Source organism: Phyllobates terribilis, unplaced genomic scaffold (genome assembly GCF_046119375.1).
Source record: "Phyllobates terribilis strain yellow unplaced genomic scaffold, ASM4611937v1 Scaffold_1__5_contigs__length_1240528914, whole genome shotgun sequence".
Lineage (NCBI taxonomy): Eukaryota > Metazoa > Chordata > Amphibia > Anura > Dendrobatidae > Phyllobates > Phyllobates terribilis.
In genome coordinates, this window is record NW_027362761.1 from 1,134,629,105 (window position 1) to 1,134,653,745 (window position 24,641).

General features: G+C 43.9%; 1 protein-coding gene across 2 annotated transcripts in view; it reads left to right on the forward strand.

Annotated features, from left to right (window-relative positions):
- Positions 1-24,641, forward strand: part of HTT (huntingtin) — a 174,085-nt gene that overhangs the window by 37,260 nt on the left and 112,184 nt on the right. Inside the window, exons 4-10 of one of the 2 annotated variants that reach the window (XM_073647559.1) lie at positions 6,482-6,541; positions 9,222-9,301; positions 10,209-10,347; positions 11,026-11,167; positions 21,450-21,628; positions 21,787-21,991; positions 23,677-23,724. In XM_073647559.1, coding sequence (XP_073503660.1) covers positions 6,482-6,541; positions 9,222-9,301; positions 10,209-10,347; positions 11,026-11,167; positions 21,450-21,628; positions 21,787-21,991; positions 23,677-23,724 — 853 coding nt within the window. The remainder of the gene's footprint in view (positions 1-6,481; positions 6,542-9,221; positions 9,302-10,208; positions 10,348-11,025; positions 11,168-21,449; positions 21,629-21,786; positions 21,992-23,676; positions 23,725-24,641) is intronic. The other variant, XM_073647565.1, reaches the window with a different exon arrangement.

The following is a 24,641-nucleotide window of genomic DNA, read 5'->3' on the forward strand; positions in this document are numbered from 1 at the left end:
ATTGAAGTGAATGGGAGCGGAGCTGCAATACCCACCGATTAGTTGTGTTGGGTGCCGGTTGGTTGTAAGCTGCTTCAGAGCTGAACACCACAGCTCCGTCATCAGTGTAGTGGCTGCGGCCGGATGCTGCAGATCAGCTCCTATTCATTTGAAGGCTTATCCAATTCATTTGAGTAGAGCCAGATCTGCAGTACCTGGCAGCGACCACTACACCGTGTGCGTCACTGTGCTGCTCCATGTTTGTACTTTCAGCGGCTGCAAGAACTGAAACCTTCCGATCCCTCGATATTGGTCGTCAGGTCCCTCTGTTCTGCTGTTGATGACCTATGGTGCGTGTGACCCTCTCCAGCGCTATTTTGTGAGGTCTCTATAATGGCAGTAAATTCACTAAAGTAGTAGTCACATTTTAACCCATCGTCTCTTTGCCCAAGTAACTGAATGAGGACATTGATTCCTAGCGGGCGTATTAGTTCTCAAACGATATCCGGTGCGCGCTGTGCAGAAAACCCCAAGTGCACAATGGCTTGTTTCTAGCTGCAGACTGGACCTTTCTATTCAATCAGAAAATCTTCTAATTAATGTATCACTGCAACCCTGATTATTACATAATATGTACATTTTCTGACATTAGTTTCTTAAAAGATTGTTCCACTACTTTTTATTTTTATGGTTTATGCACCGATCAGCCGTTCTCTGTGCTACCGGCTGTTGCGGAGCTGAGCAGCACAATTGTACGTCTTAGAAAATGGCTACAAAAATTATTTTTTATATATAATTTTTTTTTTGTAACATATAAATTTATTACCGTAATTTTATTGCTTCCCAGAATATTGTTCTTACCAGACTGTAAGCAAGATAAAAGCAGAACCCAGAAAATAATCTCAAAAATTCTAGAATTGCCGTTACTTTTCCATTCTACCAATTACGATTTTAGTTTTTTTAATTTATAAAAAAAGTTTTCAATGAAATAAGATGCTACATTAACTATAATTGTATTCATTAAATGGTGCTCCCCCTTACAATACGAAAACTGGTGCAAAAGGCTCACGACGGGGAGTGAAGCTTATCTTAAGGAGCTGCTGTCTGGTGGAAACGTGTCATTTATGATGGTTCTCCCTATATGAGCTATTATCCAGCAAGGCCTAGAATTAATTTTGTGTTCTATAACCTGGAGGCCTTTCTTCATGGACGTCAATGGTTGCAACTTCCTTTTTTCGTTTAGAAGAACAGCTCTGGAGCACAAACTGCTGCTCTAACAAAATCCTGTGCAGCCATTCTTTACTCCTTTTTAAAAATAATATATTAAAAAATTCTAGATCATGTAACATAAGTATTATGTGATGATCCCGTTTTACATAATTGTCGTTTTTCCTACGTATTCATGTTAAAATTTCTCTCTGATGACTCTAGGTTATCATTACCTCTAGGATAGGTTTTTTTTTTTTTAAATATATTCCCCCTTTCACAATTGCCCAATTTGTTTCCAGAAATTCCTTCTCTGTGTGTAAGATGCCGTACTTCACAAGTCATCGTCCCAGAATAGAGAGACAGGGGATGTGAGTTTTATATTACAAAGCATTAAAATTAGGATCGACTGTCAGAAACTTTAATCCAAGCAGGGAGTGGAATGAGATGCGGCAAAAGGAAAAAAAAAAATTTAACTTGCTTTTCATGAATCAGTCTAAAGACATCTGGATATGTAAAGTTGTCAAGGAAAAATCAAAAAAGACTTTAAAAGTTTTGCACCACTTTTTAAGTTTTTAACCTCTTACCGCTGAAGCCTGTGTTCACCTTCCTGACGAGGCCAAATTTTTCAATTCTGACTTTCACTTTATGCTTCAACATAACACCCTGATCCTGAGGTTGTTTTTTCGTGATACATTGTGCTTCATATTAGTGGTAAATTTTGGTCAATATGATTTGTGTTTTTATTTATGAAAATATCGAAAATTTTCCCCCCAAAATTAAAAAATGTACAATTTTCAAACTTTTCATTTTAATACCTTTTAAAGAAAATGGTTATACCGCACAAAATAATTTGTATATAACATTTCCCATATGTCTACTTTGTCTCATTTTTTGAAACATTTTTTTTTTTGTTAGGAAGTTAGATGGGTTAAACGTTTAGCAGTAAATTATCTTCATTTTTCTAACAAAATTTTTTAAGTGAATTTGAGGCTCTTATGTGTCAAAAAAACAAACCAGCAAGACCCCATTGTAAAAATGGCACCCCTTACAGTATTCAAAACTGCATTAAGGAAGTTTGTTCACCCTTTAGGCGCTTCTCAAGAATAATAGCAAAGTGGAAGAAAATAATGAAAAATTACAGTTTTTCCCCAAAAATGTTGCTTTAGCCCCATTTCTTTTATTTTCACAAGGGTAACAGGAGAAAATGGACTGCCCAATTTGTTGTGCAATTTCTCCTTAGTACGTCGATGCCCCATATGTGGGGAAAACTACTGTTCGGGCGCACAGTAGAGCTTGAAAAGGAAACCGTGCCATTTTGGAAAGCAGACTGTTTGTATGGTTTCCATCCAGGCTCCATGCCGCATTTGTAGAACCTTTTGTATACTGCCAGGAGAGCCGTAACCACACAAGTGAACCCATTTTGGAAGTTGCACCACTGAAAGAATTAATCTAGGGGTGTTTTGAGCATATTGAACCTGCAGGTGGTTCACATCATTTTATAACATTTGAATGTGTACATGAAAATTTTTTTTTTTTCCTAGAAAATGTTGTTTTAGCCTCATTTTTAATTTTCAGAAGGAATATTAGGAGGAAATGGACCCAAACATTTATAAAGCAATCTGTGGTCGGAAACTACTATTTGTGTACACGGCGGGGCTCAGAAGTGAAGAATCGCTATTGGGCTTTTAGAGCACAAATTTGGCAGTAATAGTTTGTGGGTGCCACTTGCAGAGTCTGTAAGCTCCCAAAAAGTGGCCCCATTTTGAATATTACAATCAGGGAAATCATCTGGGGTGAAGTGACTATTTTGACCCCACTGGCATTTTCCAAAAATTAGTGCCCAATGGATGTCGCAGAGTGAAAATTGCAAATATGCCATTTTAGTGCCCAGTACATAGTACTTCTGGAGACATGTGCCACATAGATTGTTATAAGGGTGGGCCTGGACCTAACAATTGACGACTCATCTCAATATAAGATTGGTGGGGGTCTGACATTATCACGATCAGCTGAAATTGCTCCGGTAGCGGGCCGAACTAAGGCTATGTCTGCACTGTGCTTGTAGACCCTTTTGGGTGTATACTTTCGGGAGGCCCATCATGAAGCATCCGTCCACCATCGGCTGTGGTGACGTTAGGGTAAGTGCGCACACGTGTTTTTTCTGCATGTTTTCTGCACCAAAATCTGCTGATATCTTTTCTCTGGCAGGAGATTAGCTGCGTCAAAAACTTTTTTTCCTGCTTTTTTTTTTTTTTTTTTGTTGAATTCTGTCTCATGTTCATGCTAATAAAGTTTAGTGACTACAGGGAAAAAAATGTTGTCTGTCACTTCTGGCCCAAAAAACGCTGCGAATACGCAGCAAAATACGCTGGTGCATTTTTTGTTGCGTTTTTGCTGCTTATTTATGGCGTTTTTCATCCCCTCCATTACTTCCTATGGGTGAAAAAATGCTGAAAGGCGTGACATGTCACTTCTTCCAGTGTTTTTCTAATCACTGAAAATACGCAGCAAACAAAAAGCAACATGTAGGAACAGTGAATTCTGGTTTCTCATACACTTTGCTGCTACTGCCAGACGCAGCTGAAAATTTACATAAAAATCTGCAACAAATACGCAGCAAAACACAACATGTGTGCACATACCCTTACAGTGTATATCTGGAAAAGTTTCCAGACGTGTACTGTAGGCTAGGTGCAAGGATGCAGTGTGCATTTAGCCTAAACCATATACAGGCTATGTTCAGCAACCCCATACATTGCTTGGTGGCCGCTGCCTGAATGCTGCTGTGCATTCACTTCAATGGGAGATGAAGCTCAGTATTTGTCTACTAATAAATGTGTTGGGCTGCTGTGTTTCGCCCATACATCACTTAGATCAGACTGCTGCCGGATCGATTACAATCGCGTTGTGCCGATCGTAGTGAAGAGGGAGCCCGCTCCCTCTATAAGCCTTTGACTATTGACAGCGGCATCAGAGGGGTGGGGTTAAACGCCTGCGATCGGTGCAGATCGCAAGGGTTCCTGCAGGGTGTATCGCTGACACCCACTGATTATTTCTCTGGCTTTGCAACGGCGGATGTCGGGTGGGGGATCAATAATAAGGTGCAAATACTAAAGCCACTGATAAATAGCACATTACTCCAGGAAACGGCAATAATGAATTGGGGGGTCATAGACTGCAAATAAAAAAGGATGTGAACTGTACCATAACTATTACGGTATGTTCTGTCCTTGAAAGTCTGAGGTCTGAATGAGGCCAATGCTAAGGAAATCCACTCTGATTCTGCACCAAATTTGCATTCGGCGTGTGCTGCGGATTCATCTAATTTTTACCTCATACATTTAAAGGTGAAAATCCACTATATTTCTGCAAAATAATGAGCATGAGATGGGGCAGTGTGAAAATTTTAATTGATACCTTTTTATCAGAATATTTGGTATTCCGTTCCACAGAAATTGGTATTTTATTCATATGCAAATTCGTCTTGCAAATGCACTGGTGGGGGTATCGGCGCACTTGCAGTCTTCTGCTCCCCTTTGCTCCTCCCCACTGTCGCCGCCGTCTGGTACTTGATTGACAGCGGAGGCAGACGCTCTGCTGCATGATGTCATCTATGCTCTCTACTGTCGAATGGGGGGGATCCAATCGGGAAAAGCGAAGAAGAGACAAGAACTGCAAGTGCATGGATACTTCCACTAGTTCACTTGCAAGCCTAATTTGCATATGAGTGATATTTTTCTGTGCAACGGGGCATCAGATATCAGCGAAAAAAAGGTATCCATGGATATGGTTTACACTGGCTTATCCTGCACCAACATTTTCCCTAGGCGAGCAGAGGTACTGACGGATTCCCTTTACGGAGAAGTTGTCACCCCTCCTAGTAAAAACTACAGAATGTCCCACAAAAAACAAAACCCGCAGAATAACGTGTCAAATATACTGATTCATGAATGGTGCTTAAAAAGGACCTCTCACCAAGTTTTTCATCTTGAAGTGGACATACCATGTAATAGTGGCTGCAGAGCAGAAACACAGAAGTGTGGTAATGTTAACTGGAGTTCATATTTCCAGACTTCTGTGTTGTGTAATTTATCTTCAGTGCTTATTTAGGCTGCACACCCCGGCTGGCAGGACCTGTGGACTCTAGTTATGTCACTCTGATAACATCATCACAGGTCCTTCTACACTTCTATGTTGCTGCCTGCTTATGATTGGTCAGCGTCATACAGGAGACAGAAGAGTACACGCCCCTCAGTTGAAAACCATTTAATAATATCCACTTGGACTGAACAAAAGTTAGCTAATTAGGTGCCACTTATTTTCATAACTAATACAAGTATTTACTAGTAAAGTCTTGTTAGGCATGGTGACAGGTCCTGTGTAAAGGGAATCTGTTAACAGTTTTTGCTACACTATCTAAGCGCAACATAATGTAGGGGTAGACACCCTGATTCCAATGATCTATCACTTACTGGGCTGCTTTATATAATTTTGATAAAATCAGTGTGTTATCTGCTGCAGATCTAGCAGTGCTCTAAATGCGGAGCTCTGTATAACCCCGCCCACACCACTGATTGGCGGCTTTCGGCCCACGTAAACAGAATTTCTACCAATCAGTGGTGTGGGTGGGGTTTTACAGAGCTCAGCATTCAGAGAACTGCTAGATTTTATCATAACTACAGTAAGCTTCTCAGAAAGTGACACATCGCTGGAATCCGGATCTCTGCCCCTACATTATGCTGCTCTTAGATTAGGTGTCAAAACCTTGACAGGTTCCCCTTAAGGCTGTAAACTTGTTCCTAATACTCTTGAGATTGCTTGAGCGTTTTCGGCACCATGAGTACTAGCTATACGGCTGACAACTGATAGCAGTAACGGATATGTATCTACTAAGGGGGTTATTGAATAACTTTTCTTTGATTAGGAAGGATGAGATCACTACCAAATTGCCACGTCTGGATACCCAGAAGTCAAACACATCACTAATATAAAGCGATGATCTGAGCTGGCGGCGAGCCCTTACGCTACCTTCCCACCATGAGCTTTTGGTGACTTTTTGATGTTGCAGATTTTCTGCACCCATTAAGTAAAATAGGATGCTTGCAGTTTCTTTGAAAATTTGCAGCGTAAAAAAACTCACCAAAAGCTCACTGTGGGAACTTAGCCCAATAATGCCCCTTCTGCTTTGTCTATGTCCCACGATCATTACACTTGGGCACAACCCGTGTAGGGTGGGAATGGAGACCTCCCAACGTGATCGGGTTACTCTCACCTTCCCGCTCTCTTGTTTCAGGCTTTGATGGACTCCAATCTCCCACGGCTGCAGCTGGAGCTGTACAAAGAAATAAAGAAGGTGGGTTCCTCTCCTCTCTGTACATCCCCTGTGTTTTCTAATCAATTATTTATCGCAGGGGACTCCCGTGCGTTCTGCATCAGCGAATATTACTCCATCTGCTGGAAACAAGTTGCACATTTTGCAATAAGTCTGTTGCAAAAATTTGCATCTTTTTTTTTTTGGAGGGATTTATGCCGTTCCTACTAATTTTTCTAAAAGCATGTGGGACTTAATTGAGTGGCAGGACCCTCACAATTCAACAAATTTACAGTTGCTTATGCCAGAATTTGCCATAAATTATATTGCAAATCTATGCCAGCACATAACAGGTGCTCGGTCAGGCATTGATGTCACAAATTTATTATGAAGCCTGTGATGCTTAAAGGGAGTGTCTCTGCACAAAATGACTGATCAAACCAAGCCCTGGCCCAAGAGTTCATTGCACTTTTCCACCTACTTATTTTCCCTCTATCTCCGCTTTCCTCTGCCTTGATTGCATCTCTGGCTTTATAGCAGCCAGTGTCATTCGGAGATAAATGGAAGTCCGGAACTGCGTGGCCCAAGTCAAGGTTGTACCGAGCTCCTGTGCTTGGTTTAATCCGTCATTTTGTGCTGACAGTCAGTCCGACGTAGAGACAATTGTGCCATGTTGCTTTCCTATTGCCTTTCAGCTTCTGCCATAAATAATATAATAATAATATAAAATAATAATTTTTATTTATATAGCGCCAACATATTATGCAGCACTTTACAATTAATACATGCAGGTCCCTCGTCTGGGGCTCTGTCTTGTGCTGCAATGAATGAAAAGCTGACTACAAGTGCAAAAGGAGTCTGCCGCGCATCCATAGGCTCCTCTCCACTTAACAGCAATAAACATACAGAGCACTCCCAGCAAATACCCAAGATGGTGCAAAATTAGAGTCTCACCCTTCCGCTGGCCCGCCGGGAATAGAGCACCTGCGACTTTGGGATTTCCAGGGCCAACTACCTCAACCAGTGGCCCCCGGCTTTTGGCGGGCCCCCACAGAAAGGAGGTAGCGGCAAGCTTAGGAAGCTGACAGTCCATTGAGGTACAAGGCCGGGAGACCCGTGGCTCCCACCCTAGTCTCTCCGAACATCTCCATGGGTTCCAGGTGACCTCTTTGTTCCAACCTGGCTTTCTCCGAGTGTCTCCATGGGTTCCAGGTGAACAGATGGTCCCAACCTGGCAACCCCAAGCAACATATCCATGGGGACAGGTGACCTCATTGTCCCAACCTGGTTTCCCCAAATGTATCCATGGTTCTCTGATGGTCAATGGAGTAGATCTGTATTCTTCCAGTCAGGGCCGTGTACCCTTAGGCTGGAATCCTGTAGAATCCAAATTTGTGTCTCTAGATGGAGCCATGCTGCCAAACTACTGCCCTGAATAGTCTTTCTGATTCTCTTTGTAAAGTCTGTCTGCTACAGAGGCATATGTCTCTTAAATAGTTCACAATTGTCCTTTCAAGCACACATCCACAGGTCAAGGAGGGAAGGTGCAGGGCTCATGTCTCATTGTTTGAGCATTTAATCAGTTTACATAGTTGGTATCCCCCTGCTCTTGCAAATCAACAACTAGCTGGCTTAGTACAATATGCAATTAGCATAGTAATAAACATCATTGTTCCACCCTGAGTCACTGTCCTTCTTGACCAGCCAAAGAAACACATGCATTCAAAAGTCTACACAAAGATAATAGTGTATTTCTCCTGGCTTAACAAATCTAGACGTCTGGCTAATTAAGATTAGAAGCGGTGTCGTCACAAGCGGCTCGAGACAGGTCTTGTTCTGAAGACGGGTGTGGTTCTGAGGTGGGGTTCACTCCTAGGAGACATTTATGGCATGTCCTTTTGTATTATAAATATCCCTGTAAAGTTCAATTTCACAAATGGGCGTTTTTAGGGACTTTTAATTGAAGGCTTTAGACTCACACCGATCCAAACAGCGGATGGCAGGGGCCCTGGCTCCCCCTTCACTTTTTCTGACACAGGATGGTGCATATTACTTGTGAAGATCTGAGGATGTGGGTTGTAATAATCACATTGGCTCGTTAACAGTGCAACAATTTTTTTTCCTTCCGTCATGGTCTCACAGCAATTCTGGGTAGATGGCCACAATGCCAATGCCCCCAGTCCACAAGATCCCCACCCGGCGGCCGGTAGTTCCCCTATACCAGGCATTATCCACGGTCTCCCAACTGTTGGTTGGCCCACAGCTTTTGTATCTTCCTCCTGTATAGTCTGCAGTCACAGTCTATGCTGTTCCAGCCGACAGATACAATGACTGTAGCACTTGTATCCATTTCCTGCCAACAACAACCCCTCCATATCCTCATCAGTGTCCTAAATATCTCAAGCCGCCCCTCCGGAATTGAGCCCGGCCTTGGGGAAATTCCCCCAAACATCCCTCTCCAAAGCTAATTGTGCATTGGTGGAGGTATTTTCCTGCTGCCGTACCCCTCACCTGGGATTACATGTGAGACCCTCTGTGGTGACTGCTCCCAAGTTAAGATTTTACGGTTAGCAACTCCATAAATGTATATATTTCTTTTTTTACCTTCCTCATTTTTGGCAGCTTTACATCAATCAATATGTCATAACATGTATGAGTGTGAAGTTGTATAGTGTGTAAAGACCCTGGAATCCAGGTGATAGATACGATTCTTTCCTTCTAGAATGGCGCCCCCCGGAGCCTCAGGGCTGCCCTCTGGAGGTTTGCTGAGCTGGCACACCTAGTACGACCACAAAAGTGCAGGTACATGTTAAAAAAACACAGTGTATTGTTTAAACCATAGGAAAAGTGATTTAAAAAACCCTCAAACCTCTAACTACGCAACAATTTGTCCCAGTGTATCATTCTGTTATATAGAACTGTTTCCATGGTAACAGACTACAGACAAGACACTGTGTAGTCAGATTTTGAAGTATTAACATCCAATTTCCACCTCCTTATTTAAAAGGATTCTGTCAGCACAGAATAACTGTTGGAACCAAGTTCCGCCAGCGTTGTGCTTCTCGGTGGGGGCAATCATTTATATACACCTTCCCACCTGCTTGTTTTCCCTCTATCTTGCCCTCCCACTTTTTTTGATTGACCGCTCTGGAACCCTCTCTTAGCTTAGGGTATCCCCTGCCCTTCTGTGGATTAGTCGGCCTGGCACGGCCACACCAGGTCAGCAAATCAAAATCAGAACATCGGATTACGTCAGATTAGAGGCGGTTCTCAAGGTGTTTAGCTTTCGCAGACCGTGGACTGGACTATGCGAATCGTTTCGCACCAACTCTACAACCTGCCAAATGTAAGTTCTCAAATCATGGAAAACCTATGAAAGAGCATGTGATTACAGGATCAGACTACACTGACCTTGTTTGTAGTCTGTTACCATGGAGACATATTTTTATATAGCAGCTGTAGACAGAAAACAAGAAGACATTTGTGGCTGCAAAGTTTGCATAGAATTGTATTTTCTGGTGGTCCGGTGAGGGAGCGGCACTGGATATAAAATACTGGCCACCATGTTTGTATCACAACTTATTTCTTGGGTGCACGTTAATTTTCCTGTTGTATTTTGGTTCATGGCGGAACGTATTGGATGTGGCTTTGATGTGTTTGTAAGAGAAAACATTTCACGTAGTAATTGCCTCTTCTATATAACATTTAGGCCGTACCTGGTGAACCTGCTTCCTTGCCTCACAAAAATATGCAAACGTCAGGAAGAATCGGTACAAGAGACCCTGGCTGCTGCTGTTCCAAAAATCATGGCCGCCTTTGGTAACTTTGCGAATGATCATGAAATCAAGGTAAGGCTTCTCTACTACTAACACTTACTGTTAAATAATAATTGCATATTTAAAGGGAATGTTAGTAGGTTGATCTTACTGTCAGATTCCCTTTAAATAGCTACAGAGTCATCTTTTTTTTTTTTTTTTGTTTTGTTTTTTTTTTCAATTACTTTCAAAGGTTGTTCCCATCTTCAAAATTGGGTCTTGTTGGATAGTCCTTAAATTTTTCAATTTACTGTTTAAATTTCCAGCTGCTCTTGAGATATTAACACTTGTTTATAGCTCATTGCCTTAGAGACCGACCGCCGCTGCTAGACTGTAAAATGTGCTGTGTTTACAAGCTTTTTTTCCCATTGAGCTTGTAAGCGCTGCTTTGACGCTAGTAAGGTTTACTGGAGTGTGCCAGCTTCAGCGCAATGTAGCGGTGGTCGGTCTCCTAGGCAACAAACTAAGCAAAAGAAAAGCAGCATAGAACGGCTGTAAATTCTAAACAGCAGTAAATTGCAAAAGTGCTTGATTTTACAAGATCTATCTGGTAATAGCCATCTGTGAAGATGGGAATAACGCTTAAACTATACAGCTCTTCTGCAGACTGTGGGTACATGCCCTGGCATTAGTAGGTACGACATGAATGTAAGATCCTGTGTATTTTATCTTGTGCTGTAAATGATAACCTCCTATTCTGCCTCCTTACAGGTTTTGCTGAAAGCGTTCGTTGCCAATCTGAAATCCAGCTCTCCCACAATCCGCCGCACAGCAGCCGGTTCTGCCGTCCACATCTGTCATCATTCCCGGCGGACACAGTATTTCTACACGTGGCTTCTCAACGTGCTCCTGGGTACAAGCCTTGGTCTAAGTTACTTCTAGTTCATTTTCATATCTGATGTGTGTGTGATTCAGCAAAGAAGCTACATGAAACGAAAAATGTCTTTATTTCCAGTGTATTTTATACCATGCGGAGTGACCCGGCCAGTCACAGCGTACAAAGCGGATATCCCTTTTTTCCTCCACATGCTGTAAGGCTCTGTACACACTGCATTTTCGTAGAATATACTCTTCCTTGATTGACATCCCCATAGTATATATTTACACATAAAGTGGGATGTCCGTTTAAAGGAGCTGTCCACTACTTTTATATTGATGACCAATGCTTAGGATATGCCATCAATATCAGACTCTAGCACTCCAACCAATCAGCTGTTCCTGGTGTGATTAGTTGCGGCCGAGGGCTGCACACCTACCCCTATTCCAATGAATAGAAGTGGATCAGCAGCACCCACTGCAGCCATTATCATTTTAGATGACAGAGCTGTACTGTTCTGCTCCACCAGTGATCACTTCTGGCTGCCCCCGGTACCATGGTACACCCAACAAACAACTTTACAAAGGGCCAAGTACAAGATGAAAATACATTTTTATTGAAATTTGAATTAAAAAGACACACATAATGCAAACATTAAAAAGTGAGATAAAACACACACAAGAAGGCACAAGGTGGACATACCCAGCTAAGGAGGCAGCGTATAGTATAGAGATAGCTATAGCACTGTAACCATTATCCAAAGTCAGTTACAAAGGTATAAATAATAGTGTTACTACTATTCACATGGAGTCACAATCCTTGTATTACACATAATATACAGTTATATGAAAAAGTTTGGGCACCCCTATTAATCTTAAGCTTAATGTTTTATAAAAATTGGTGTTTTTGCAACAGCTATTTCAGTTTGATATATGTAATAACTGTTGGGCACAGTAATGTTTCTGCCTTGAAATGAGGTTTATTGTACTAACAGAAAATGTGCAATCTGCATTCAAACAAAATCTGACAGGTGCATAAGTATGGGCACCTCACCAGAAAAGTGACATTAATATTTAGTAGATCCCCCTTTTGCAAAAATAACAGCCTCTAGCTGCTTCCTGTAGCTTTTAATGATTTCCTGGATCCTGGATGAAGGTATTTTTGACCTTTCCTCTTTACAAAACAATTCCAGTTCAGTTAAGTTTGATGGTCGCCGAGCATGGACAGCCCTCTTCAAATGATCCCACAGATGTTCAATGATATTCAGGTCTGGGGACTGGGATGGCCATTCCAGAACATTGTAATTGTTCCTCTGCATGAATGCCTGAGTAGATTTGGAGCGGTGTTTTGGATCATTGTCTTGCTGAAAGATCCATCCCCTGCGTAACTTCAATTTTGTCACTGATTCTTGAACATTATTGTCAAGAATCTGCTGATACTGAGTGGAATCCATGCGTCCCTCAACTTTAACAAGATTCCCGGTGCCGGCATTGGCCACACAGCCCCAAAGCATGATGGAACCTCCACCAAATTTTATTGTGGGTAGCAAGTGATTTTCTTGGAATGCTGTGTTTTTTTGCCGCCATGCATAATTCCTTTGTGTATGACCAAACAACTCAATCTTGGTTTCATCAGTCCACAGGACCTTCTTCCAAAAAGAAATTGGCTTCTCCAAATGTGCTTTTGCATATCTCAGCCGACTCTGTTTGTGGCGTGCTTGCAGAAACGGCTTCTTTCGCATCACTCTCCCATACAGCTTCTCCTTGTGCAAAGTGCTTTGTATAGTTGACCGATGCACAGTGACAGCATCTGCAGCAAGTTGATGCAGCAGCTCTCTGGAGGTGGTCTGAGGATTGTCCTTGACTGATCTCACCATTCTTCTTCTCTGCCTTTCTGATGTTTTTCTTGGCCTGCCACTTCTGGCCTTAACAAGAACTGTCCCTGTGTTCTTCCATTTCCTTACTATGTTCCTCACAGTGGAAACTGACAGGTTAAATCTCTGAGACAGCTTTTTGTATCCTTCCCCTGAACAACTATGTTGAATAATCTTTGTTTTCAGATCATTTGACAGTTGTTTTGAGGAGCCCATGATGCCACTCTTCAGAGGAGATTCAAACAGGAGAACAACTTGCAAGTGGCCACTTTAAGTAGCTTTTCTCATGATTGCATACACCTGGCTATGTAGTCCAAAGCTCAATGAGGTTACAAAACCAAAATAAGTGCTTTAGCAAGTCAGTAAAAAGTAGGTAGGAGTATTTAAAACAAGAAAATGATAAGGGTGCCCATACTTATGCACCTGTCAAATTTAGTTTGAATGCAGATTGCACATTTTCTGTTAGTACAATAAACCTCATTTCAAGGCAGAAACATTACTGTGTCCAACAGTTATTACATATATCAAACTGAAATAGCTGTTGCAAAAACACCAATTTTTATAAAACGTTAAGTTAAGATTAATAGGGGTGCCCAAACTTTTTCATATAACTGTACATATAGAAAATGTATGAAAGAATTCAGACACCTGATATAGACTCAAAGTGCATAAATGCCACATTACCTCCTTTCTAGTTCCTGGGGTACCACCACGCCCGACGCGCGTTTCGCTTGAAATGCTTCGTCCAAGAGTCATGACAGATCTGTACTGCTTTGCTCCACCAGTGATCACTTCTGGCTGCCCTCGGTACCAGTAACATCTGATTGGTGGGAGCGCCGGGTGTCGCACCTCCACTGGTGTGACTGATGACCTGTCCTAAGCGTTGGTCATCAATATGAAAGTATAAAAGTATCCCTTTTTAGAGGGATTGTCCAGTCAAGATACGTTATGATCTATCCACAGTATAGGTGATTAATTTTTAGATCACTGGGACCCGCACCATTAGAATAGAGCAGTAGTGCGCATGCTCGACCACCGCTCCACTCATTCTCATTGAAGTTTTTTCTGAACACCCCATGGAAAATCAATGGCGCATTGGTCGAGCATGCGCACTACTGCTCTGTTTATAACTGGGACAAAAGCGTCCTGTTCTGCTGATCAGTGCAGGTCCCAGCGGTCAGGCCCCCACCCATCAAGTTATCTACACTGAAAAACCCCTCTTAAGTCAAACTTGCCATACATGTCTGCAGGTTCTGCAAGGACAGGCCAGCAATTTTGAAAGGCTGGATTAACATTTTGTGTCCAATTCATCATTTTGCATTTCTTTTTTTTTTGTCTTGTTTGTATTTATTTTTTTCGTGCTAAATTTTTCAAAATGGTTCACGTGGTTCATGAATTTTGTGCAAATCAAAAATCCTAATCTTTTTTTGAGCTTTATTAGAGCAAAAAGTTGCTTGTTCTGTTAAAATGTTGCAGACAACGCTTAACTTTTGCACGCAAATTTCTGACATGCATAAAAAAAAAATTAAAATAAATTTGTGCAAAAACTTAGCTTACTCTGTCGCCTCATTGGGGGACACAGGACCTTGGGTGTTATGCTGCTGTCCACTAGGAGGCGACACTATGCTTATCTGAAAAAGATTAAGCGTGGCTCCTCCTCTGCAGTATATACACCCCTGGACGGCATCAGCCATCTTCAGTTTTTGCTTAGTGTCGCAAGGAGGCACACCTCAGACCTTCACTTGTCCCTCGCTTCAGCACGGGATTACAGATGAAGAAAAGAGGGTCTCTTAAAAGACCCCCGGCATGGCTCCTTCCTCTGCCCCCTACTTGGGGTGCACAGTTGAAGTTGAGATGGCGTAGCCACCATGCTGCTCCTTCTCCGGCCCCTCGGGTCAGGCTCGAAGTTGAGAACCCCCCTCCTTCCCCAATTCCTTGATCTTGGGCCGAAGTTGAGGCGAGGACAAAGCCCCCTGACAGGTGACAGCCGCACCCTCCCTAATCCCCCCTGGGGATATTAGGTTGAGACACCATCAGGTAGGGCCTGGACGGCAGCATCTGCAGCTCTCACCAGCCAGCACACCGCAGCCGAGGACCAGCAGCAATACAGGAGCCCCAGTCTGTCTGTGGGATCCTGTAGAAGCCGGGGGGAGTGCAGGCAGCCATGGCACACACAGGCACAGGCCTTCACAAGCCCTGCACCTGTGGCCTAAGGGGGACTCTTTTCAGAGACCCCCTTCCACTTATGTCCCCACCGCCATTCTGCCTTTCAATCCGGGGGGGTCCGGTTCTGATCCGCCCCCCCCCCCTCCCCGGACTACCGCGCTGGCCTGGAGCCCTTTTGGGCATAGAAAACAAATTTACACCGCCCATCTTCCGCCCCCCGCCCCGCCCCCCGGATGACTATTTTGACTCACTGCGGTGTCAGACAGGGGGCGGATCTAGGCTGCAGGGCGCGCATCTCCATAGCAACTGCCGCCCTTCCAACGCTCCGCCCCCCTTCTCCTTCATCTCTGCAAGCAGGAGAAGAGCTACGGCGGCCATCATAAGCTGCAGGACGCATACAGGCCGGCCAAGTCTCCGGGGAGGCACAGGACCGGGCTCTTTCAGCGCTGTTCACAGGGGCACATTGGTGGGGTAAGTTCACAGTCTGAGTTACCTCAGCTGTGAACTTTATTACTCTGTATCCTCCTCTGCACAGTTAGCCCCCCTGCATAGCCTCTCCAGGTGCACTATGCCGGGCTCAAAGTCTAAGAAAACCTGGCAGGACTGCTTTTACGCTTTCTGTACAGCCTGCAGTAATGCTCTTCCCAGCGGCTGCACATATCCGCATTGCAAGGATTGTGCTCAGACTACTGTGCCGGAGTCCCAAGTAGCCCCTACCAACCCTTCAGTGTCTAATGCTACGCCGGAATGGGTCACTCAAATGTCACAATCTATGACACAGTCCATAGATAACATGACCTCCAAATTGCTTCAGGCTCTGCAAAGCCATATCCCGACTATGAATGCCACCCAACAAAGGGAAAGCCAGACTCAGTCACATACTGACCCAGGCACATCCATGTCAAGGTCAGGACGCAAGCGCACCCATAGGTCACGCTCATCTGCATCATCCCTGTCTAGGGAGAGATACCGTAGTCACAGGTCATCTACACAGTCCCCTACCAGGGACAGACATGATATTTCTCCGCACCAATCTCCGTCCAGAAAAATCCCCCATTCTGGGTCACCTAGGACACACCTTAGTGATACACAGGAGTCAGAAGGCGTCTGCAATTCTGACTCAGACAAGGAAACTGATGGATCCCTAACTCCAATCCCACCTAGCAATGCAGCGCTAGTTGAGGACATTATCTCGTCCATACATCGGGTGCTGGACATCTCTGATCCGATCCCGGACGCACCACAAAATAAGATTTCATTTGATGGAGCTCTGAAACCACCTAAGGTTTTCTTGGATCATCCAGAATTTAAATCTATCCTCACAAAACAATTCTCACAGCCTCACAAGAAGCTTAACAATCGCAAGTTTCTGGAGGCCTGTTGCCCCTTTCCAAAGGAAACCACCAAAGAATGGGCAGACCCACCAGCCGTGGACCCCCCAGTCTCCAGACTGGCAGCACAGACACTTTTTTCACTGCCAGATAGCTCAACCCTTAGGGATGCAGCAGACCGGCAGGTAGAAAGTATGGTCGCTCAATTTGCGAAACCACAGGGGCCTCCCTAGCCCCCGCGTTCGCTTCAGTCTGGGCAGCCAAGGCCATACTGGCTTGGGCAAAAAATCTACAAACCGGCCTCCAAGCTCCTGCCCCTGAACTGTCGGACCAAGCAGTTCAGATAGCAGTTGTGGCAGATTACATGCTTCATGCAGCTCTGGACTCTGCAAGGGGTGCAGCGGCCGCAATTTCACACGCCATCACAATTCGGCGTATCCTTTGGCTGCGTAAATGGAAAGCGGACGCAGCCTCAAAGAAGTCCCTCACGCACCTTCCATACCTCAGCGGTCGACTCTTCGGCGAAAGCTTGGACACGATGATATCCAATGCCACAGGGGGTAAGAGTACCTCTCTTCCCCAACTGAAACTCAAGCGCAATTATAACAAGTGTAACCAAGCTCAATTCCGATCCTTTCGGAACTCTTCCGGCTGGTCCATTTCACGGCCACCACAAAATAACAGCCGCTTCACACGCACGGAAGACTCGAGGCCGACACAAAAGTCGGACAAATCCTGGCAGTCAAAGGCAGGCCACTCAAAATCAAAGAGAGGAAAATCTAAGAATTTCTCCTCATCATGACTCACGGACTCAGGAAGACACTCCACCTGTAGGAGGCCGACTTTTACTCTTTCATCAAGTCTGGCTACTTATTACAGAAGACAAGTGGGTCAGGGAACTAGTGTCTTCAGGATACAAAATAGAGTTCACTTCCAACCCACCAAACAGACTCCTTATATCTGTTCCCCCAAAATCGCCAGTAAAAGCTCGCGCCTTCCACCAAGCGGTCTCATCGCTTCTTCAAGCACGAGTCATAATACCTGTTCCCGCAGCTGAGCGCTTCCAGGGGTTCTACTCCAATCTTTTCGTAGTCCCCAAGAAAGGAGGAGGGGTACGCCCCATACTAGACCTAAAACAACTCAACAAATATGTACGAGTACGTCACTTCTGTATGGAGTCCCTCCGGTCAATCATTGCATCTATGGAGAAAGGAGAATATCTCGCCTCCATAGACATACAAGATGCATACCTGCATATACCGATTGCGCCTGCCCATCAGAGATTTCTCAGGTTCGCAATCGACCAGGACCACTACCAGTTCGTGGCTCTCCCGTTCGGACTCGCCACGGCTCCCAGAGGGTTTACCAAAGTCATGGCAGCCACCATGTTCGTCCTACACTCCAGAGGCATAGTAGTCTTTCCATACCTGGACGATCTTCTCGTCAAGGCTTCTACCTTCAAGGACTGCGAGCTCAGAGTCTCTATCACAATCGACACTCTGAGTCGCTTGGGTTGGTTGGTCAACCTACAAAAGTCATCACCAACCCCAAACCAGTCTCTGACATTCCTGGGAATGCTATTCAATACCTCCAAGGGCCTAGTGCTTCTCCCCAAAGACAAGGCACTGCCTCTCCGTCTAGGAGTTCTCACCCTTCTCGGCAAACCCCCTCGATCTCTCCTGTTTGCAATGAGAGTCCTTGGCAGGATGGTGGCGGCAATAGAAGCGGTTCCATTTGCCCAGCTTCACATCAGACCTCTCCAACTAGACATTCTCAAGTCATGGGACAGGAACCCTTCTTCTCTCGACAGGAAGTTCCAGATGACGTCGTCAACCAGGAAGTCCCTTCACTGGTGGCTCAACCGGACCTCTCTAACTAAAGGAAAATCTTTTCTCCCAGGTCAATGGAAGGTCCTGACCACCGACGCAAGCCTAACGGGTTGGGGTGCAGTACACCTACACCACAGAGCACAGGGCAAGTGGTCCCCAGCGGAAGCAACCTTGCCCATCAACATTCTGGAGATTCGTGCCATCCTCCTGGCGTTGAGAGCCTTCCATCACTTACTGGCTGCCTCTCACATCAGAGTACAATCGGACAATGTCACTGCCGTGGCATATGTCAATCACCAAGGGGGAACTCGCAGTGCCAGAGCGATGCGAGAGGTGACACGCATCCTTCACTGGGCGGAGAAAACGAGCTCCATTATCTCTGCGGTCCATATTCCGGGTGTAGACAACTGGGAAGCAGACTTCCTCAGCCGGCAAGGAATAGACTCGGGAGAGTGGGCTCTCCATCCCGAAATTTTCCAACAGATCTGCCATCGTTGGGGCACTCCGGACGTGGACCTAATGGCGTCTCACCTCAATGCCAAGGTCTCCAACTTCATGGCCAGAACACGCGACCCGAGAGCGCTAGTGACGGACGCCCTGGTTCAGGACTGGACCCAGTTTCCAGCTCCTGTACATTTTTCCACCTCTCCCCCTGATTTCCAGAGTGGTGAGAAAGATCAAACAGGAGGGAGTTCCAACCATCCTAATCACACCGGACTGGCCCAGGCGTACATGGTACGCCGACATCGTGTGACTCACAGCAGACTTTCCCTGGCGTCTTCCCGACCGCCCGGATCTTTTGTCACAAGGCCCGTTCTACCACCAGAACTTAGAGGCCCTCAATTTGACGGCGTGGCCATTGAGACCTGGGTTCTAACCCAGGCAGGTTTTTCGCTAGACGTCATTAAAACCATGATCAGAGCACGAAAACCAACCTCTGCCAAGATCTACTACCGTACCTGGAAAACTTTCTTTACCTGGTGCGAATCTCGTAACCAGACCCCACTCCCCTACCCAGGGTGCTCGGTTTTCTCCAATCGGGTCTGGAAGCCAGACTATCCCTGGCCTCTCTTAAGAGCCAGGTGTCAGCTCTTTCAGTGCTTTTTCAAAAATGCATTGCTCATAAACCGCAAGTAAGAACATTTCTCCAGGGGGTTTCCCGATTGGTTCCCCCCTACAGAAGACCTCTAGAAGCGTGGGACCTCAACCTGGTGCTGACAGCATTACAGGAAACACCCTTTGAACCCCTTAGGGAAGTCCCACTCCGTCTTCTATCACAGAAAGTGATTTTCCTCGTGGCAATCACCTCGCTACGCAGGGTGTCTGAACTCACAGCACTCTCCTGCACACAGCCCTTCCTGATTTTTTTTCCAGGACAAGGTAGTCCTTCGTACGGTTCCATCCTTCCTTCCGAAGGTTGTGTCCAGCTTTCATCTCAACGAAGAAATTTCATTACCATCCCTCTGTCCGGTTCCGGTTCATAGAGTGGAGAAGTCTCTGCATACGCTTGACCTTGTCAGGGCACTGCGTATCTATGTGTCTAGGACTGCGCCCTTCCAGAAGTCTGATTCTCTTTTCCTTCTTCTGGAAGGCGGCCGCAAGGGTCTACCAGCTTCCAAAGCTACCCTTGCCAGGTGGATCAAATACACCATACAAGAGGCCTACCGCCTCAAAAATTCACCGATTCCGGCAGGTATTATGGCACATTCTACACGTACAGTAGGGACCTCCTGGACCATTCGGCACCAGGCCTCGGCACAACAAGTGTGTAAGGCAGCCACCTGGACTAGCCTACACACGTTTACAAAACACTACAACGTTCATACCCAGTCCTCAGCAGATGCGAGCCTGGGCAGACGTGTTCTGCAGGCGGCGGTGCCCCAATTGTAGGGACCCGTCTACACAATATTCGTCCATTGCTTCCCACCCAGGGACTGCTTTGGGACGTCCCATGGTCCTGTGTCCCCCAATGAGGTGACAGAGTAAAGGAGATTTTTGTGTACTCACCGTAAAATCTCTTTCTCTTAGCCTCTAATTGGGGGACACAGAACCCACCCTTTGCCCGTTCCGGGCCTTTAAGTTGAGTTCTCATATTGGTTTTCCTTTGAGTTCTTACATAGTTGCCTTCTTATAGGCATGGTTATGTTATCTATGTTACGTTCCTCCTACTGCTTTTGCACAAAACTGGAGCAGGCTGATGCCGTCCAGGGGTGTATACTGCACAGGAGGAGCCACGCTTAATCTTTTTCAGATAAGCATAGTGTCGCCTCCTAATGGACAGCAGCATAACACCCAAGGTCCTGTGTCCCCCAATTAGAGGCTAAGAGAAAGAGATTTTACGGTGAGTACACAAAAATCTCCTTTTTTTTTTTTTTTTTTTTAAAGTCACAATTGTGAAATTGACTGCAAGCATCTGCAAGACTAAAAACGTACAGGCAGGCAAAATGGCTAAGGCATGAGTGCATGCCGGCAGCGCTGAAGGACCTTCGGTGATGTCACAGTCATGTGACCGCAGGCCCTTCACCTCTCTGTCTCGCGATATGCCGGCAGCCAGGAACCAGCCAGGGAGCAGCACTGCAGCCACGCCGGGGCATTGGGGGTGAGTATAGGTTATTTTATTTTTACGGTTCACACTGTATAAATCCATGCTGTTTTCATGGATTTATACAGTGTGACCTAGTTGTCAAGCACTTTCCAAGTGATGCTATCGCCTGGAAAGCGCTTGTCAATCTGCATGCGGAAACGCATGTGGATCCGCATGTATTCTGCAGGAAAAACACATGTACAATCTGCATGCGTTTTTTCTGCCAGGGAGATGCAGAAATGCTGCAGAAATTTTCTGCTTCATTTCTGCATCGTGGGCACATAGCCTAACACTTATAAAATAGACTGCAGAGTTAAGTCACAAATTAATAGAAGAATTTGGTGCATAATCCAAAACGAACCTAAAATGACAAAAAACGTGCAAAAACAATAATGGGTCGTACCTTTTATCTCGTTTGTCATCTTGTTCACTGTTTTGAAATCTTTTTTTTTTTTTAGATTTTATGATGGTGACACTGATTTCCTCTATGATTGTGAGTTAAATGAAGGGTTAGTAAACTGTAGTATTTTTGCAGGTTTGCTGGTACCTGTTGAGGACGACCGGCCGACACTCTTGATTCTGGGGGTCCTGCTAACACTACGCTATCTAATCCCACTACTACAGCAGCAGGTGAAGGACACCAGTCTGAAAGGAAGTTTTGGGGTGACCCGGAAAGAGGCTGAAATCTCCCCTTCTGTGGAGCAGCTAACGCAGGTGAACCTTTCATGGCCGCTCGACTCCATGTTTTATTTTACTTGCTATCTCCCGCAATGTTTGAAAAAAATAAATAAATATATTAATGAATATATATATAATATAATTTTTTTCTTCTAAATGAAAATAAGTGCTTGTAGTATTCTTTATCTTTCTAGATTTATGAGCTGACGTTACATTACACCCAGCACCAGGATCATAATGTGGTAACCGGGGCTCTGGAGCTGCTGCAGCAGATCTTCAGGACGCCCCCCATCGAGCTGCTTCACATCCTCACCACGTCCGGAGGCGTTCCACATGTCAGCGTGTGCCGAGATGACACTCAGGGCCGCGGCCGCAGTGGGAGCATCGTAGAGCTCATAGGCAAGATATGCATCTAACTATAGATCACATCCAGGCGTGTCTTGGGTTTTTCTTTTTCCCTTGCCATTAGTAGCAGCAAGCCATGCCAGGGATATATAATTCTGGCCCTACACTGTATATAATCCAGCTTGGCCAGCTGTCCTTAACTTCTCCGCCAGATATAAACCTATATTCTCAAGCGACCGAAAAGTAATTTTTGCCATTTGGTTTCATTAAAAATGTTTGCACCCAGTTGCCCTCTATGGCCTCGTGTATTGCTGGCTGTAAACTGAATTAACGGAGAATCCATCACGAAGCTCATTTTGACTTTTAGCACTTTTTTTTTTTTTTTTTTTTTGAGCTCCTCTCAACTGATTGATGTGGTCTGTAGTCCTAAACGTTGAATGTGTCGAGAAACAAAAAGCCAATAAAAGTTACACAGTGCAAAATCTTTAAAGAAACACAATTGTAAAAAAAAATTTTTTAGCCTCAAATACAGGCATTTTAAGAGTAAAATAATAAAATGGACCCAATGGTGGTAAAAACCCTTTAAGGGGATTTCCTCGGTTTTCTTTTAAAAAAAAAAAAAATTTGGAAAGGGTACAAAATGTGTGCGTTGATCAAATAAGCCATGCCTGTCTATTCAATTCCCTGCCCCTCTAGTCTATCCTTCACATCACTGCTGCAGACAATCACTGGTTTCAGTGTTAATACCGTCAGTGATTGGCTGCAGCCGCATTTGATAGATATATGGGATAAATGCGGGATACCATCGTGCTGACTGATGATTAAGTAGGTTACTATTGCTTACTCTATTATTCATATGCATTTTTTGCTCTGTCCATTTTTATTAAAACCTTGGATGTTACTTTAAATTGCGAGAGACAAACGTATGGTTGCATCTTGTAGAATACGATTTTGAACCCTTTATTTTATACCCAGTAACGGAAGGCATATATCCCATTTTCCTGCGCCTCTGTTCACACTGCTTTGATCACTTTTGATCTCTGGCCTGATATTGCTTTATACTACCCGCCACCTACTGTGATCTGTAACTGCACCATGCTCAGCGGCAAAGTCCCACACAACCTGCCCGCCATATTGGCCCATGTGATGTTGGACTGTGAAATCCTTGGATTTTCTCTGATTAGTATTTTTACTTGTATAATTACCGTACTAAGCGCTTGGCTATAAGTTCTAGTGAAAGTGTTCCTCCAAAGCCTCGTGCTTTTTCCATCAAGAGGTGAGACCTGACCTCGCAGGCACCCCATGATGAAGTGAGCGGCGCTGGAGAAACCCTTAAAGACCTAAGTCAAAACTTAAATTGTTTCCTTTACAAGAATACATTTTGAGGGCTCTGATTTGCTTCGGAGTGCAGCTCGTCATGTCCTGGAGTCTGTCGTTTGTCAGCAATCATCCGTACAAGTGGAGATTATGTTCCATTACTAAATATGGGGTTTGTCTAAAATTCCGAGCTTCACTTTGCATTTTACCTTTGTCTTAGATTTTAGGTTAACCTTCTAGTCCATAATCACGCTGGTCTCATAGAGCTCTGCAATTACTAATATTTGATCTCTCTTGTATTAATATCTGTCCATGATTGACTGCGGGCTGATCCTCTAACACGAATCACGCCGGAGGGGCTCCCCTAATACTGCATGCGCCTATTAACTTCTCTCCCCTCTTCCATTCTCTGTGATTTGCAGCTGGTGGGAGCTCTGCCTGCAGTCCTCTTCTGTCCCGGAAGCAAAGAGGTGATTACTGATGATCCTTCCCCGCTCTGCACTTACTGCTTTTCCTAAACTGGCCAATCATTTGCTTGAAAAATAAAAAACAGGGAATATAAAAAATAGAAATTGTGTGTGTATGTGTGTATGTGTGTATGTATGTATGTATGTATGTATGTATGTATGTATGTATATATATATATATATATATATATATATATATATATATATATATATATATATATATATATATATATATATATATATATATATATATATACACATATATATATTTGTTATATCTTAAGATATATATAATATAGTATTGGTTAAAGTATAAAATACATATATATAGTATTTATAATTTTTATTTATTTGCGTATATATATATATATATTTATAAATACATTTATATATGTATTTGTAAATAGTATTATATTTTTTTGTAAATTATAATAAACTATTAAAACAATAAATATGTTTTTTATTAATTATAATACAAGATATAATAAATATATATTTTTTAAATATGTATTTACACTGTGTGCAGAATTATTAGGCAAGTTGTATTTTAGAGGATTATTTGTATTATTGATCAACAACTATGTTCTCAATCAACCCAAAAGACTCATAAATATCCAAGCTTAATATTTTTGGAAGTTGGAGTGTTTTTTTTTTTTAGATTTGGCTATCTTAGGAGGATATCTGTTTGTGCAGGTAACTATTACTGTGCAGAATTATTAGGCAACTTAATAAAAACCAAATATAATCCCATCTCACTTGCTTATTTTCACCAGGTAAACCAATATCAGTGCACAAAATTTAGAAATAAACATTTCTGACATGCAAAAACAAAAACCCAAAAAATTAGTGATCAATATAGCCACCTTTCTTTATGATGACACTCAACAGCCTTCCATCCATAGATTCTATCAGTTGCTTGA